The 15,508-nt window shown below is 39.4% G+C and overlaps 1 protein-coding gene across 1 annotated transcript in view; it reads right to left on the reverse strand.

Annotated features, from left to right (window-relative positions):
- Positions 1–15,508, reverse strand: part of megf10 (multiple EGF-like-domains 10) — an 84,198-nt gene that overhangs the window by 27,269 nt on the left and 41,421 nt on the right. The window contains exons 8-11 of the mRNA XM_086053275.1: positions 12,342–12,478; positions 4,494–4,706; positions 618–792; positions 185–305 (exon numbers count right to left, since the gene is read on the reverse strand). Coding sequence (XP_085909401.1) covers positions 185–305; positions 618–792; positions 4,494–4,706; positions 12,342–12,478 — 646 coding nt within the window. The remainder of the gene's footprint in view (positions 1–184; positions 306–617; positions 793–4,493; positions 4,707–12,341; positions 12,479–15,508) is intronic.

Raw genomic sequence — 15,508 nt, forward strand, 5'->3', positions numbered from 1 at the left:
TTTCAAACAGTTTCCATCTTTTTCTTTTAATATATTTATTCCAATAATTTTGTACTATACTGTACTTCTTTATTCTACGAAAAAAGTACTTCAATGTAACGGACAACTGACTCTAAGGGACGACCCCTTTCGTTAAATCGAGGTTCGACTCATTGTACTTGTCTTACTCGTCTCTTCAGCTTACCTGGTTTACAGAAGCAGGAGCCATCCACTGGTGAACACTGAGCTCCATTCTTACAAATACAGGTGGAGGAGCAATTCACTCCATGAGATCCTGCTGGGCATGGGACTGAACAGTCTAAACCCTGGAAAAATTAACAGTTCGAAGAGATCAGAAGGTTGGATTTACTTTAGTGGTTCAATTTACTGGTTCAAGTGCCACAATTCCAATTGTTTGCTCTCAAGTGGCCCATTTCAGAAACTTGTTTTGGCAGCTAAAGAGAACAAGTATACCAGTATGTGAAATTGGATCCTCAGAGTCAGACCTCTTTCAAATGGGTCATATGGACAATCTTCAGTTAACTTAACATGCATTTTTTTTGGAAAGGACAAAGACACAAGAGTACCCAGAGAAAAAACCCACACTGGAAGACGGGAGAAATATTGAAAAGGATTACCAAGAAGCCTGGAGCACAAACACATTTTCCTGTTACACTGTGGCAGTCTGCACCATTCTTGCACTGGCACACCTGCTGGCAAGACTCGCCATAGAACCCTGGGGGGCACGTCTCATTGCAGTAGAGTCCAGACCACCCTGACAGACATGTACACTCCCCTGACATTGGATGGCAGCTGGTGATAGAAAAATACAGCAATGTTAAGGATTGAAAGTAGGTCAATATTCTTATTTCGATTATTGATTCATCCAACCGCTTTCTATTCTGTTTGACCCCATTAAGGTGAGCGGGTGAGCTAAAGCCTATCCCCTCTGACTTTGGGCGAAAGGCAACCATTGACACTCACATTCACACTATAGAAAATTACTGTAAGAGTCTTGAAGAAGAAGAGTCTAACGTGCACACTTTGGGAATGTTAGAAACAACATGCAAGTGCAGGGAGAATATGCAAGTTGTACACAGGAGCACCTGAGCTGAGATTTGAACCCAGGACCTCTGGGTGTGAAGAATATCTGCTTCATTTATATTCACAGTGTTTTCTTTGGTGGGAGAGACGGAGGGGTTTGGGGTGCGGGGTTGTTCAATGAAAGCACTAGGGCTGTCTAAAGTTTGGAGAGAAAAGAGTTCTAGTCGAACTTTGTTCTAGACCCAAAATAATAACTTAGAGTTGAAATTCTAACCCACACTTAGTCGAAACCAGGGATGGGCAACTTTAAGTGATGGGCCAGGTGCCAAAATTCATCATCAGCGCTACTGGGAGACCAAATAGGACCACGCACTTCCTCACCAGATGTATGACAAAAAATATTTAAATATGGACAAATGACATGCATATATCTGTGTTTTACTGAAACAATGTGCATTATTGTATCTTAATAATCCTTATTTCATTTCATTTTTCATAATGCATTTCTCAATGCATGTATAAAAATCCAAGCTTCAACGCTAAACAATCAAAAAGTATCCACATACTGTGATTTTTCTTTTATCCAGTGCAAAATGCTCTTGTGCATAGAAAGTACTATTTAAGGACAGCACAAAACTGCTAAACAGCAAACCAACATTAACACATTTTAAGCATTTTTTTCACAAAAATCAACTCACTCAAAATTTTAATAATGTTTGAGTGCAGTATTATGTTTTACTGACCTGCATGTCTTTCCAAATCTGCCAAAAAATATTTTGCCTATTCATGTAGAGCAGGGCAGTGTAAGACCTGGTGCAAGCTTTAATTTATTAACAATTTGATAATTGTATTTACAGTACATATTTGTGTCAATAATATGTAGGCCAACAGTCAGCAGAAATATATTTTCTGCGGGAACAGTGATGGGATATGCATCCTACCCGTGTCACATTTTGAAGCCAAAATTATATCTAATTAGAGAAGGGGTGGGCAAAATGTTGTGTTCAATATTAGATTTATAAAACAGACGGATGGGCCAAGTCATTCGTAGAGGTAAAATAATGTGGTAATAAAATTAAGAAATGCGATTTTAAAATATGTAGAAAATTTGTTTATGCTCATAATTTGCTGGTAAGTAATAGTGTGTTGTTTAATTTCATTTACAATAAGAAGAAATATTGTTTTAATTTGATAAATGACTAAAAATGAATAAACAGATCAAGTATTTTATTTTAACAATATAATGCCAATTAATTGACATTTCGCGATTGTATTATTCCAAATTCATTTAGTTAATAAAATCATGATAGTAGCAAACTTTCCAAATGGAAATACTCAAATGTGAGTAAAAAAAAAATGCATTGACACTACTCTGACAGGTACATTTTTTCTAAACGTTTTATTTTTCACCAGCAGCACAGTCATATGAACTGATTTTGTGTTGTCTTGCTCAGACAATATTTTGTCACATTCTACTTCCTGAACATGCCTTTTGGCATAATAGCCGACCTTCACTCATTTCATAGTGATGAGGTACACTGAGCTAAAGGAAAAACAAATACTACTTGGTATAATTGCCTTTTTTTGGGGGTGACTCCGAACACTGACAATAACCTCACCCAAATGGTTACATTTGGTCAGTTTTTTGTTGTTGCCTTATCACGGGACTGACCATGTTTTTGCATGTTTTGTCTTTGCAAACCCAAGTACAAACCCTGTTTGTACTGGATCAAAACTGGTAGTGGAAAAAGGAATTTTGTAGTTTTGTACTTTGAAAGAGAGTGACAATTAAGGACAAATCAAATCAACATAGTGCCATGTTATACTAGTAGGATAAAATGTTCACACACGGGTGATATCGGATGGTTGTGCGCTGCTCCTCCTGAAACAGTAGAACTACTGAGAACCAACCTGACAGCTGCTCTCTCCAACATTATGTCCACCCAAGCTTCACTGACTAGTGAACCACAGCTGTCTATATGATCACACTGTCACACACAATACAGTGGAGCCTCTAAAGTGAAAAGCCATTTAAAACGAACAACGATAAAAATCTAGAAAAATTTTGGAGAAAAGATTTTTTCTCAAGTTAGGGAAATCCTATTCAAAGCAGGAGAGCTCCAGTTTCAACATGTTTGAATGTTAAAGTGAAAGTCAACCCAAACATTTTTTTTCAAGAATATGTTCTATGTAAAGTCACTGATAGTGTAGTGGTACACATGCCTGAGTTGTGTGCGGGCAGCGTGGGATCGATTCCCGCTCAGTGACAGTGTCTATGTGTGCCCTGCGACTGGCTGGCGACCAGTTCCGGGTGTAGTCTGCCTTCGCCCATTGACGGCTGGGATAGGCTCCAGCAACTCCCCGCGACCCTATATAGGATAAGCGGTTTTGAAGATGACATGACATGACATGTTCTATGTAAAGTCACTGATAGTGTAGTGGTACACACGCCTGAGTTGTGTGGGGGCAGCGTGAGATCGATTCCCGCTCAGTGGCGGTGTCTGTGTGTGCGACTGGCTGGCGACCACTTCGGGGTGTAGTCTGCCTTCGCCCGTTGACGGCTGGGATAGGCTCCAGTGCCTCCCCGCGACCCTGTATAGGATAAGCGGTTTGGAAGATGACGATGATGATGTTCTATGTAGGTGGCACGGTGATCGACTGGTTCGCACGTCTGCCTAACAGTTCAGAGGCTGTGGGTTCAATCCCAGCTCCGGCCTCCCTGTGTGGGGTTTGCATTTTCTCCCCGTGCCTGCTTTTCTCCGGGAACTCCGGTTTCCTCCCACATTCCAAAAACATACATGGTAGGTTGATTGGACACTCTAAATTGCCCCTAGGTGTGATTGTGAGTGCGGATGTTTGTTTGTCTAAGTGTGCCCTGCGATTGGCTGGCAACCAATTCAGGGTGTCCCCCGCTTACTGCCCGAAGACAGCTGGGATAGGCTCCAGCACGCCCGCGACCCTTGTGAGGAGAAGCGGTATAGATAATGGATGGATGGATGGATGTTCTATGCAAGCCCACTGGTTGAAACAAGGCATTCTGATCAATATTGCATTTGTGTGATAAGAATTAATCCACCCGTTTTTAGCCATCTCTGGGGCGGCCATTTGGTCACTTCCGTCGACTGAAAATGACATCACGGCTCACGTGTTTTCTGAAGCTGAGCTGGTTAAAAAGGGGTGTATTTTGCTGCTCAACTCATATTCCACAAACACAATATTAATCAGAATGCTGTGTTTCAACTAGTGGGCCTTGTTGGGAAAATATTTTTGAAAAAAATATGTTTTTGGTTGACTTCCGCTTTAAAGTCCTAATGAAACCAACAGTTTGACCCTGGAACAATTTACTGCAATTTTACTTCCAATGGAAGTAATCATTTCAAAAGCCGATTTGTGTCCCCCAACTGATTTAGCCTTAGAGTTTCCACAATAGAACATTTGGACAACTAGATGTGAAGTACTAAATACTGTACCTCTGCGTATTCTGGGCATAGCATGGACACTTCCTGTCACACAGTAGGCCATAGTTTCCTTTGGGACACAGTCGGACATCGCACATCTGGCCTGTGAAGCCTGGCTCACACAAGCAGTTCCCATAGTTATGGTAGCATTTGCTGTTGTTTTTACAGCGACACCTCTTTGTACAGCCAGCACCATAAGTACCAACTGGACATTCATCCTGACACCTGTCCACAGAAATGCAAAAGGTCACACATTTCAAAAGATGGATGTCATCATAACATTAGATAAACAACCAATGCTCTATGTTGGATGGTGCTACTGTAGAAACTCAAGCAGATTTATTTGGTAATATATGGGTTTGGAAATGATTGTACTCTATTTATATTTTTGCATAACGCCAAGTATCACACTTTATTCAGTGTATAGCTCATTCTTGGCTGTTGGTGACTTTTCAGTGTGATAATTCTTCGAAAAGAAACAAAAACAATTAAATGTTTTTAACATCATATCAGATATGTCATGTTTAAGCTTCAGGAACTTGCATTAGTAGCACCCAATCACCTAAAAATCACTGGTATTATAATATTATTATGAGAGAGTTCCATACTTGGAGAAACAGACAAATGTACTGCATATTGTCAATAGTTTAGGTAAACTGGGTGCTGACATGGTCATCTGCGATAGAGAGCACTTGTTTCTCTATTATTTTTGCTTCAGTTTCATTCCAAGAAAAAAAATGTGCATGATTGAATAAGGGACACATGAGGTAGAACGGTTTGTGTTGTTGAATACGTATATACATATACTGTATATACAGTACATGTATATATAAATACAGTATATAGTATACGTATATACACACATACTGTATGTATAGACTGAATGTAAATTAAATATATATGCACTATCATTTACATTCCGTAATAGAATTTATGTTCTGTAATATGATTACCGCCCTCTCTACTGTTCTGTGAAACTGAGCAAATTTTAGCTTGGTATATGTTAATGGTTTTTTATTATTATTTATTTACCTTAGTGTGTATGTCACTCAAGCTACTGTTTTTATTTTTATTTTTTTAATATAGTTTACTTTCATCATACTCTAGACCATCGGTGGAAAAAAAAAGGCGAAAGCCCCCAACTCCTGTCAGTTGAGTGGACTAACCTTTTACACACTGGTGGGCCCATTTATTTTTCTTTAGTGCACCGGCACCCAAAAAAAGTTAGGTGTGCCCAAATTTTTGACTGCATCACATTCAACTCCTTTTTAAAACGACATTTCTGCCTGTCTATTCACATTTTTTAGAACGTTAGATTTTCCCAGAAACTATCATGACAAACAATACCATCGTTCATCGTGAAAAATAGATAAAACAGGTCTGTTAAAAAAATTGCACTGAAAAAACTATTAAATATTGGCACAGAGGTATAGGGAGTCACTAATACCTTAACTGGCAATACACTGCCAATCAAGTTTCCATGTTGTAGCTTAAAACTAAGTGCCAACAATAATTTGGTAACAGTAACAAGTGACAGCACAAGCAGATCAAAGCAACCTGTTTTGCGTCATGATTCATACAGCCACTCAAAAAAAAAAAAGAAAAAAAGCATTCTTTTCTCGACATGTTGAATGGCGGTATCTATTTTGCTATAGTTTAAATCACTACTGGCGCACAATTGCTACATCTAAGCAACTATCTGTTTGTAACGTTTCGGCTGTCATTTTGTCAAATGCATTTGCCCAAATAAAGAAAATAAAACTGTTCTTATGGTTCTACTCAGTTTTTTAATTCATTCAACCTAATACATTAGCAACGCATCAATGCTTTTTACGTATTTACGAGTCACCCAGTATGCTGCTTTGCACAGTATGTGCTTTGGATGGACCAATCACAGTACCGTATTTTCCGGACTATAAGTCGCACCCGAGTACAAGTCGCACCAGCCATAAAATTCATAATAAAGAGGACAAAAACATACATAAGTCGCACTGGAGTATAAGTCGCATTTTGGGAGGAAATTGTGCACATCATTTCCACCGAGCTACGATGGTAACATTTAGCTAACATTCACACATGTAGCATACAAGAAAGTTACTGTAAGATAACTTTAAACTCACCAAAACAGTTGTAGATCAATTAAATAAGTCTTTTATTTATCCCCGACCAGGTAGAATGTTTCGAAGTCTCCAAAAGTATTTATGTATTCGGTCGTAATTATGTCTTCATCTCCTCTGTGCTCACCTTCTTACGTGTGTGGCTGCATGATGCAATACCCCAGCCAGAGGCAGGCAACTGCCTGTTTATGGTTCATTCTTGTTCAACCATCGTCTGTAAGTAACTTAGACAATTGTGTGTAATAACCATGCAACATTTCTATAGGAGCTGAATTGTGGATGATTGTACTGTGTTGTTGACTGAACATACCAATCGCTATCGCTAATGCTAATTGCGATCGCTAATCGTTAGCATGTCTGCCTGTTTGTGGTTAATTCTTGTTCAACCATCGTCTGAAACTAACTTAGACAATTGTGTGTAATGAAATTTATATACGAGCTGAATTGTGGATGATTGTAGGTTGTTGACTGAACATACTAATCGCTATTGCTAATGCTAATCATGATCGCTAATCATTAGCATAGGCTCATCTTCATGTCTATGAAAATACATGTGTATCATAGTATAGATTGATAGTATTTTCTGTTTCTTGTGGAGTTTCACAATACAAACAGGCAACTTAGCTGCACACCTAGAGTCTGTGGCGTTTGTTTGTGAATGTTAAGCTGTTTGGATAAGCTGGCTTTCTCGACTAGCAAAGCCTTAACAATCAAATTGCCTTTTTATCATACCATTTTAATTACCTATTTAACAAAACAGACTAGACTTTAGACTTTAACCGTTTAAATTATTAATGCATTTGAATAGTTTTTGGGATGTATCTTATGTTTCTTTATGTGGGTTACAATAACATGTGAAATGATATAGAAGTAATTGTCATGGCTTGTTGGCGCTGACTTGTATTTATGATGTTTTGTCTCCCTCTGTAGTCAGCACTAACAAGCCATGACAGTAATAATGTGTTAATAATTTCACACATAAGTCGCACCCCCGGCCAAACTATGAAAAAAAAAAAAAACGCGACTTATAGTCTGCAAAATACAGTAGTCTTTGTATCTGCAAAGTGGTGAAGCGAAACGGTGTTGATATTTGAGTTTAATATGATGCCACTTGAAACATAAAGCGGACATTTGTAGTGATAGTAATAAATCAGCCACGCAGATGGATAATTTGTGACACGTGCGGATGAGGATGTCAGCTTCAGTACGCGTCCCACAGAGTGATCGCGTCATTTCCCCAAAACATTTGTAGCTTCTCTCGCCCCACTCCGGTCAGTCTCCTTACTCCTCTATGTAAGTTTTGTGGTCTTAGCCCTATCTGACTGTGAACACATGCAAATATCTTGATCTTTGCCAATCGGAGGTTGACCACGCCTTTCAAATTCTGTGATTGGTTCAGACCACCATGTGTCTAATCTGTGCTGTAATTAAACCAAATGGAGGCTTTCAGAGTCGGAGACTTCCTTCCCCACTCGCCGAAAGGTTGGTCGCACCTGTGCAACCTTCGATTTTTTTTTAGGCATGAGAAACTAGGGCGCCTGGACGCCAACATTGGTCACAGCCTAGTGCCCCGAGTCACTTTGCACACAGTGGCATGTGCGACGTGCGGCCGCACTGCCGGTGGCAACGACCTCCCCTCCCCCCATTAAAATTTGCAACCTGATAGTTTTACACGCCATCAATGTATGACCTGTTAAGCATTGCCATTTGTATGGGGAATAAGCGCTCACTTGTATGGGGTGATTCTTGTTAACTCAGGAAGGATTCAGGTTGACTCATGATGTTCATCTAAATGTGTCACTGGACAACCGTTTTAGCCCAGCCCAAAAAATTAGGAACACAGAAGTGGTGAAAAACAGTTTACCGCAATAACTTCACAATTCAGTACTTCGTACATAGTTTTGTCAATTCACATTTTCCGCAGCTGTCTTCAAATATGTGAAATGAATTTAGCAGAGGTGTCAAAAATATTCATGAAAAAATATAGATATTGGCATTTAAAAAGACTTTGATAGGAATTAAAGGATCAACACCATCTTTTTACTTAAGGATGAAGTCAACCCAAACAGTTTTTTTCTAATATGTGCAGGCCCACTAGTTGAAACACGACATTCTGATTAATATTGCGTTCGTGGAATATGAATCTAGCAGCAAAATCCACCCATTTTTAGCCATCTCGGGGGGCAGCCATTGTGTCACTTCTGTCGGCTGAAAATGACATGGCTCTGGGCTTAGGTAACGATCAATCACGGCTCACCTGTTTTCTGAAACTGAGCCATGATTGGTCGTTATCTCAGCCCTGAGCATCTGTGATGTCATTTTCAGTCCACAGAAGTGACAAAATGGCCGGACCCCTGAGATGGCTAAAAATGTGTGAATTAAATCTTATTCCACAAACGCAATATTTATCAGAATGCCTTGTTGCTACTACTGGGCCCGCATAGAATATGTTCTTGGAGAAAATATGTTTGGGTTCACTTTAAGTAAACTACCCCACCTCCCCCCAAAAACATTCTTATGAAGGCCATAATGATTATGTTCTATTAAAATGTTACATTAAAGGCTACCTGTTTCAGTTGCATATATGCCCATTAAAAATGATCACATCTAGTAGGTTTAAAAGTCAAATACATTAAAGTGCCATGTGTAATACTGAGCAATGACATGTGTTTCATAGAGTGGATGATATGATGACTACCACTACCTGGCCACTACCAAGCATTGTAATGTTGCAAAAAAGTCCAACTTGAATGGCGTGTTATCATTAACCTTCATTGGTAGGTAAGTGTGCATCCAAACTTGGAATGTGTGAGGGCTACAGTTGTAAGATAACAAAACTGGCCAAAAGTAATTAGTGTTACTTACAAATATCGGACATAACAATAATATAACTTCAAACAACAATAACAGACATCTACAAATTCAGATTTGGCTAAAGTCAAATTTGAAACATCACATACAATAGTAGCTAGCGCTAGTACATTACTAAGTATTACAGTAAATATTGCACATAAATCCAGGAACGGAGCCAGAACGTGGCTAATGGAAGGGCCTGGAAAAATCAGGGTGGGCCTGAATATTCTCAGACTGAGCACAATCTTCCTGTCCCGACACATCGCATATTCTAATAAAATGACAAACTGAATAATGAAGTTCCGATCTTCCTTAGACAACCACAATTATCCATCCATCCATTATCGATACCGCTTATCCTCACAAGGGTCGCGGGCGTGCTGGAGCCTATCCCAGCAGTCGTCAGGCATTAGGCGGGGGACACCCCGAATTGGTTGCCAGCCAATCGCAGGGCACACAGAGACAAACATCCGCACTCACAATCACACCTTGGGGCAATTTAGAGAGTCGAATCAACCTACCATGCATGTTTTTGGAATCTGGGAGGAAACCGGAGTACCCGGAGAAAACCCACGCAGGCACGGGGAGAACATGCAAACTCCACACAGGGAGGCCGGAGCCGGGATCGAACCCACGACCTGTGAGGCGAACGTGCTAACCAGTCGACCACCGTGCCGCAACCACAATTATGCCATCCTTAATATTCAATAAAATAAAAACGAAAAGGAAACACAAATTCAACAATAATTTAATAATAATTTAGTGCTACTTTACTTGAATCTCACAGGGTGGGCAGTCTGTCAATCTGGGTGGGCCTGTGCACACCCAGGACCACCCGTGGCTCCGCCCCTGCATTAATCAGTGAGTCAGAGCTGGGCATTATATTAAAATTTCACAGTCCTTCCGCCTGCAGCCGGGGTCGCCGTGCGTCTAGCCGCCTTTTTTTATAGGCAAATAGTAATCGCCTAGAGGCCGGATTGCCGATCATTTAAAACGGGCTTCCGTTCGTGTTTCCGTCTGGCAACTTCGATCAAACAACTGTCTGAAGTCTAATTACCCTCGAGACCCCCAATATGCTTTTCAAGCTTGACGGCGAGATTTTGAAAGCCATAGCTGGTGGTACTTGGGTTCGGTTCGCAAAGTTTGAAGCGTATTTTAAATCAGTTATTTTAGGAAAAACTCCAAGTACAACCAGGCATGTGCGATGGTTGTCTGGCTTTAATAGTAACGAACGGACAGTTGGACATCAAAAGCTATACGTCTGCACTAGTTTGAGTGTCGCAAGTTGTCTTTAATTTGTTGATTTGTGTCACATGCAGGTGCAATGCATCACGTACAAACCAATAGATTCAGAATGTTGGAATGGTATATGTTTATATTGTTTTAGTTCTCATCCAAACACAATCAAAATCAGTCAATCAATCCTAGCGCGATTTATCCGGATTTGGGGTTTTCAATGATAAACTGGAATGAACACAATCCAAAAATAAATAGCAACAAGGCTTTTTTTTGTGTGTAAGTAGTTGAAAGTACAGATATTTGTGTAAAAATGTAAGGAGTAGAAATGCAAAGGAGGCTGAAAAATAAATACTCCATTAAAGTATAGATACCCCAGAATTCTACTTAAAGCGGAAGTCAACGCAAACATATATTTGTTAAGAATATGTTAAATGCAGGCCCACTAGTTGAAACAAGGCATTTTGGTTAATATTGTGTTTGTGGAACCTGAGTTAAGCAGCAAAATCCACCCGTTTTTAGCCATCTCTGGGGGCAACCATTTTGTCACTTCTGTCTACTGAAAATGACATCACACACCCTCAGGTCTCACATAACGACCAATCATAGCTCAGCTTCTGAAAACAGGTGAGCCGTGATTGGTTATCTGAGCCCTGAGCAGGTGTGATGTCATTCTCAGTCGACAGACGTGACAAAATGGCCGCCCCATGAGATGGCTAAAAACGGGTGGATATTGCTGCTTAACTCATATTTCATATTAATCATATTGCCTAGCTTCAACTAGTGGGCCTGCATAGAACACATTCTTGAAAAAAATATGTTTGGGTTGACTTCCTCTTTAAGTAAAATTAGTATTTTTCGTGGGGATCATGGAATAGGGAGAAATGACCCGTATACAGTATACACGCATGCATACACACATATGAGCTCTTTAAGTACACTAAAGTGTCTTGACAGCTTGCACAAATGTTACAAAGCACAGCAAACAACTAGTCCAATTAATTCCTATTTCCTACTTGTTTCGTCTTTCTGAGGGGACCTCACTAAGCTGTTAATGGTTTCCAGAAGACGAGGGTGCGGCATGTGCTGCCGATTTCCAAGCAGCGTTATACCATGACGTTTGGCTTCAGTCAAACCCTTATTTATTCTTAATGGGCACATGGACGGGCTATTCCTGTCTCATCACTGGCTTGCTTAAGTATATGGTGCATGCCCTCTGATATTGCTAATTATATGGATTTAAAGTCATGGTGGGTTCTCAGCTAGGATTTGTCCAGGAAAACACTAACTAGGCTTGTTGGTTTTGTTTTCTTTCTGTGATTGTCCAGACAATGTGGATGGATAGGAGGGGATTATTTTAGTTGGACGTTGCTCCATTTTTCAGAAGCTATACAGTTTGCTCCCTTAATTATAGTCTAGTGTTAATGGGGACTAGAGAGATAATTATGATTACTACCCAGAAGACTTAGACCCAAGCCCAAAGGTATGAATCAAACATGAACTGCTAATTTCATAACCAATATTTTGCAGTTAGTGTTAGAAGGTGGAGAGAATAGAATAACATTCCTTTAATTGTTAAATACAATTAGAAATTATAGCCCAAAGCACTTCACTTCCTTTTTTTCCTCCTACTGGAGTGAAAGGTGTGTCTTACCGTTCTCCCGTATATCCGGGGCTGCAGAGACACTGTCCAGTGGATGAGCTACATACGGCACTGTTGTGGCATTGGCATTCTTGGGAACAGTTTGGGCCAAATCTCCCCTGTGGACATGGCTGTCCACATACTGTACCCTATAAAATACAAAAATACATTCATAGAGTAAAAAATACATTCATGAAGTAAATCAACATGTATATACTGTTTTTTATGTAAAACAAAAAACTCAAAGAAGAGCAAAGATTGATATTTCACACTTTGATTTTGCTCTTCGTATGAGGTTTTGCTTGTTCCGCCATCATGTCACGTATTAGCTTAGCCTAGCACAGACGTCTGACTTACAAACGCACGTAATCGCTTGCGCATGCTTTTAGATTTTTTTGTTAAATTTTAAATATTAATTATTAATACCTATGAATTGATTCAGAATCCCTTTAATACGCCGAACGATGCATCGAAAAAACGATTATAGTTCCCACCTCGCCCCAGCGTACTTTTCTGAGCTCCTGCACCACTACGTACCTGCCTAGTGCCTCAGGTCTGCGGACCAGACGCTGCTCGAGGTGCCGAGGACTAAACGGAGCCTCAGAGGGGACCGAGCCTTTTAAGTTGCCGGTCTGTCCCTCTGGAATAACCTTCCACTAAATGTTAGGCAAGCCCCCTTTTTAAAAATTGTTTGAAAACACATTTTTATTTTTTCGCTTTTCACCCAACTTGAGACTGACACTCGTTCTGCTGTTTTCTGGTGTCTATTGTATATGTGTTAGTATCTTTAATTTATTTTAATTTACTGCTTTCACTGTCTTTGTTGTTGTATTAATGCTATTTTTATGTTATATGTAATGTGCTTTGGTACAGCTGCAGCTGTTGTGAAATGCGGTACATAAATAAAGTTGTATTGTATTGTATAAAGGATATCACCACATGGGCTCAGGAACACTTCTGAAACCCAATGTCAGTAAATACAGTTCAGCGCTACATCCATGACTGCAACTTCAAACTCTACTATGCAAAGAAAAAGCCATTTATCAACAACACCCAGAAACGCCGCCGGCTTCTTTGGGCCTGAGCTCATCTGAGATGGACTGATGGAAAGTGGAAAAGTTTTCTGTGATCCGACAAGTCCACATTCCATATAGTTTTGGGAAATTGTGGGTGTTGTGTCCTCTGGCCAAAGAGGAAAAGAACCATCCTGTTATGGCCGCAAAGTTCAAAAGCCAGCATCTGTGATGGTATGGGGCTGTATTAGTGTCAATGGCATGGGTAACTTACACAACTGTGAAGGCCTCATTAATGCTGGAAGGTACATACAAGCAACATCCTTATCCGAGCTCCTCCACTCCTACGCACGTTCCCGGAGCCTCAGGTTTGCGGACCAAGCACTGCTCGAGGTGCCGAAGACTAAGCGGTGCCTCAGAGAGGATCGAGCCTTTTCTGTTGCTGGTCCTTTCCTTTGGAATGACCTTCCATTGAATGTTAGGCAAGCCCCTTCTCTGTCCATTTTTAAAACTCGTTTGAAGAAACATTTCTATTCTTTGGCTTTTGATTAGACGTGAGTTTTCTGCTGTTATATATATATATATATATATATATATACATATATACATATATACATATACATATACATATATACATACATACATACATATATATATATATACATATATACACACATATATATATATATATACACATACATATATATATATATATATATGCATACATATATACATAATATATATATCCACACATATACATACATATATATATATCCATACATATACATACATATATACACATACGTATATATATATATATATATATATATATATATATATATATATATATATATATATATATATATATATATATATATATACATACATATATATTTATATATATGTATATATATATACACAATGCAATACAATACCATTTTATTTGTAAAGCGCAACTGCTAGAGCTGTAACAAAGCACTTTACAAACAATACAATAAATAGAATAAAATCAATAAAAGGCTGTGATACGTGTATTAATAAATATAGGTATAAATAATATATAAAATATGAATAAAAATATAAATAAATAAAGCCAATACATTGACATAAAACACTACATACAATTGACACCGGAAAAGAGCTGAAAATGTCAGGTCTGATCAAAAGCCAGAGAAAAGAAAAGTGTCTTCAAATGGGTTTATAAACACATATATACATATATTACTGTACTTATTTTCAATGACAGAATGAATGTCAATATTCTGTGCATGTGACCTATGGACCTGTAGACAGGATGTGGCTTGCTTTGTTAGGATGAAAATTGGAAGCGAGAGAAAACAGAATGCCTGTCTCTTTCCAGACGACATAAATAGACATACCAACCTCAATGACGCACTGGCCAGAACTCAACCAGGAAGTTTCCCTTTTTCTTTTTCTTTAATTCTCGCTTTCTTCCTACTAGATTATTCACTTTCACTTTCTCTTGCCGTCCATTTCCAATTTTGATGTCCATTTTTATAAAGGCAACATGTTATAGTGCTCTTTATATATGCCCATATCTTATTCGCCATGTCAAAAACATTTTAAGTACCGGTACACAATCGGTGCAAAACTACAGTAACAGACCTCTTTGGCTTATCACCCACTCACCCCAAGAGTTTAATTTCTTCAAAACAAACAGGACAGTTCTAGGCTTGATCGGCTGGGGTTGGTGTAAGAATTAAGCTTCATAACATACTGTATTTAGGATGAACTTGAATGAGACTGACAGCTCAATGGTGCGCTGGTTAGTATTGCTGCCTTGTTCCAATTCCTACTTGGGCCTTCATCTTAGCTCGCCTTTGTATGTTTTCCCTGTGATTTTGTGCGCTCTCACAGTTACTCTTGTTTTCTCATGAGGAGGGCTTAAAGCCTTTTTGCACAGAAGACCCGGGGGTCATTTCACCTCCAATGACTCTCCAGTATATGGAAAGTCATCAAGTTATTTACTAACTATAACACCAGGGATGCAAAATGCCCTTCCGGATGCCTGTAACCTGTTTGAAGAGCCCAGCAACAACAGCCCTTACGCTGATAGTCAGAAGGGCTTCGAGAAGCTGATCATGGCTCAGATTAAAAACTTCGTTGATGTCACTGGTGACACTCACCGGTACACCTACGGGAAGA

Source organism: Filicampus tigris, chromosome 15 (assembly GCF_054856515.1).
Source record: "Filicampus tigris isolate MCC_2025a chromosome 15, RoL_Ftig_1.0, whole genome shotgun sequence".
Lineage (NCBI taxonomy): Eukaryota > Metazoa > Chordata > Actinopteri > Syngnathiformes > Syngnathidae > Filicampus > Filicampus tigris.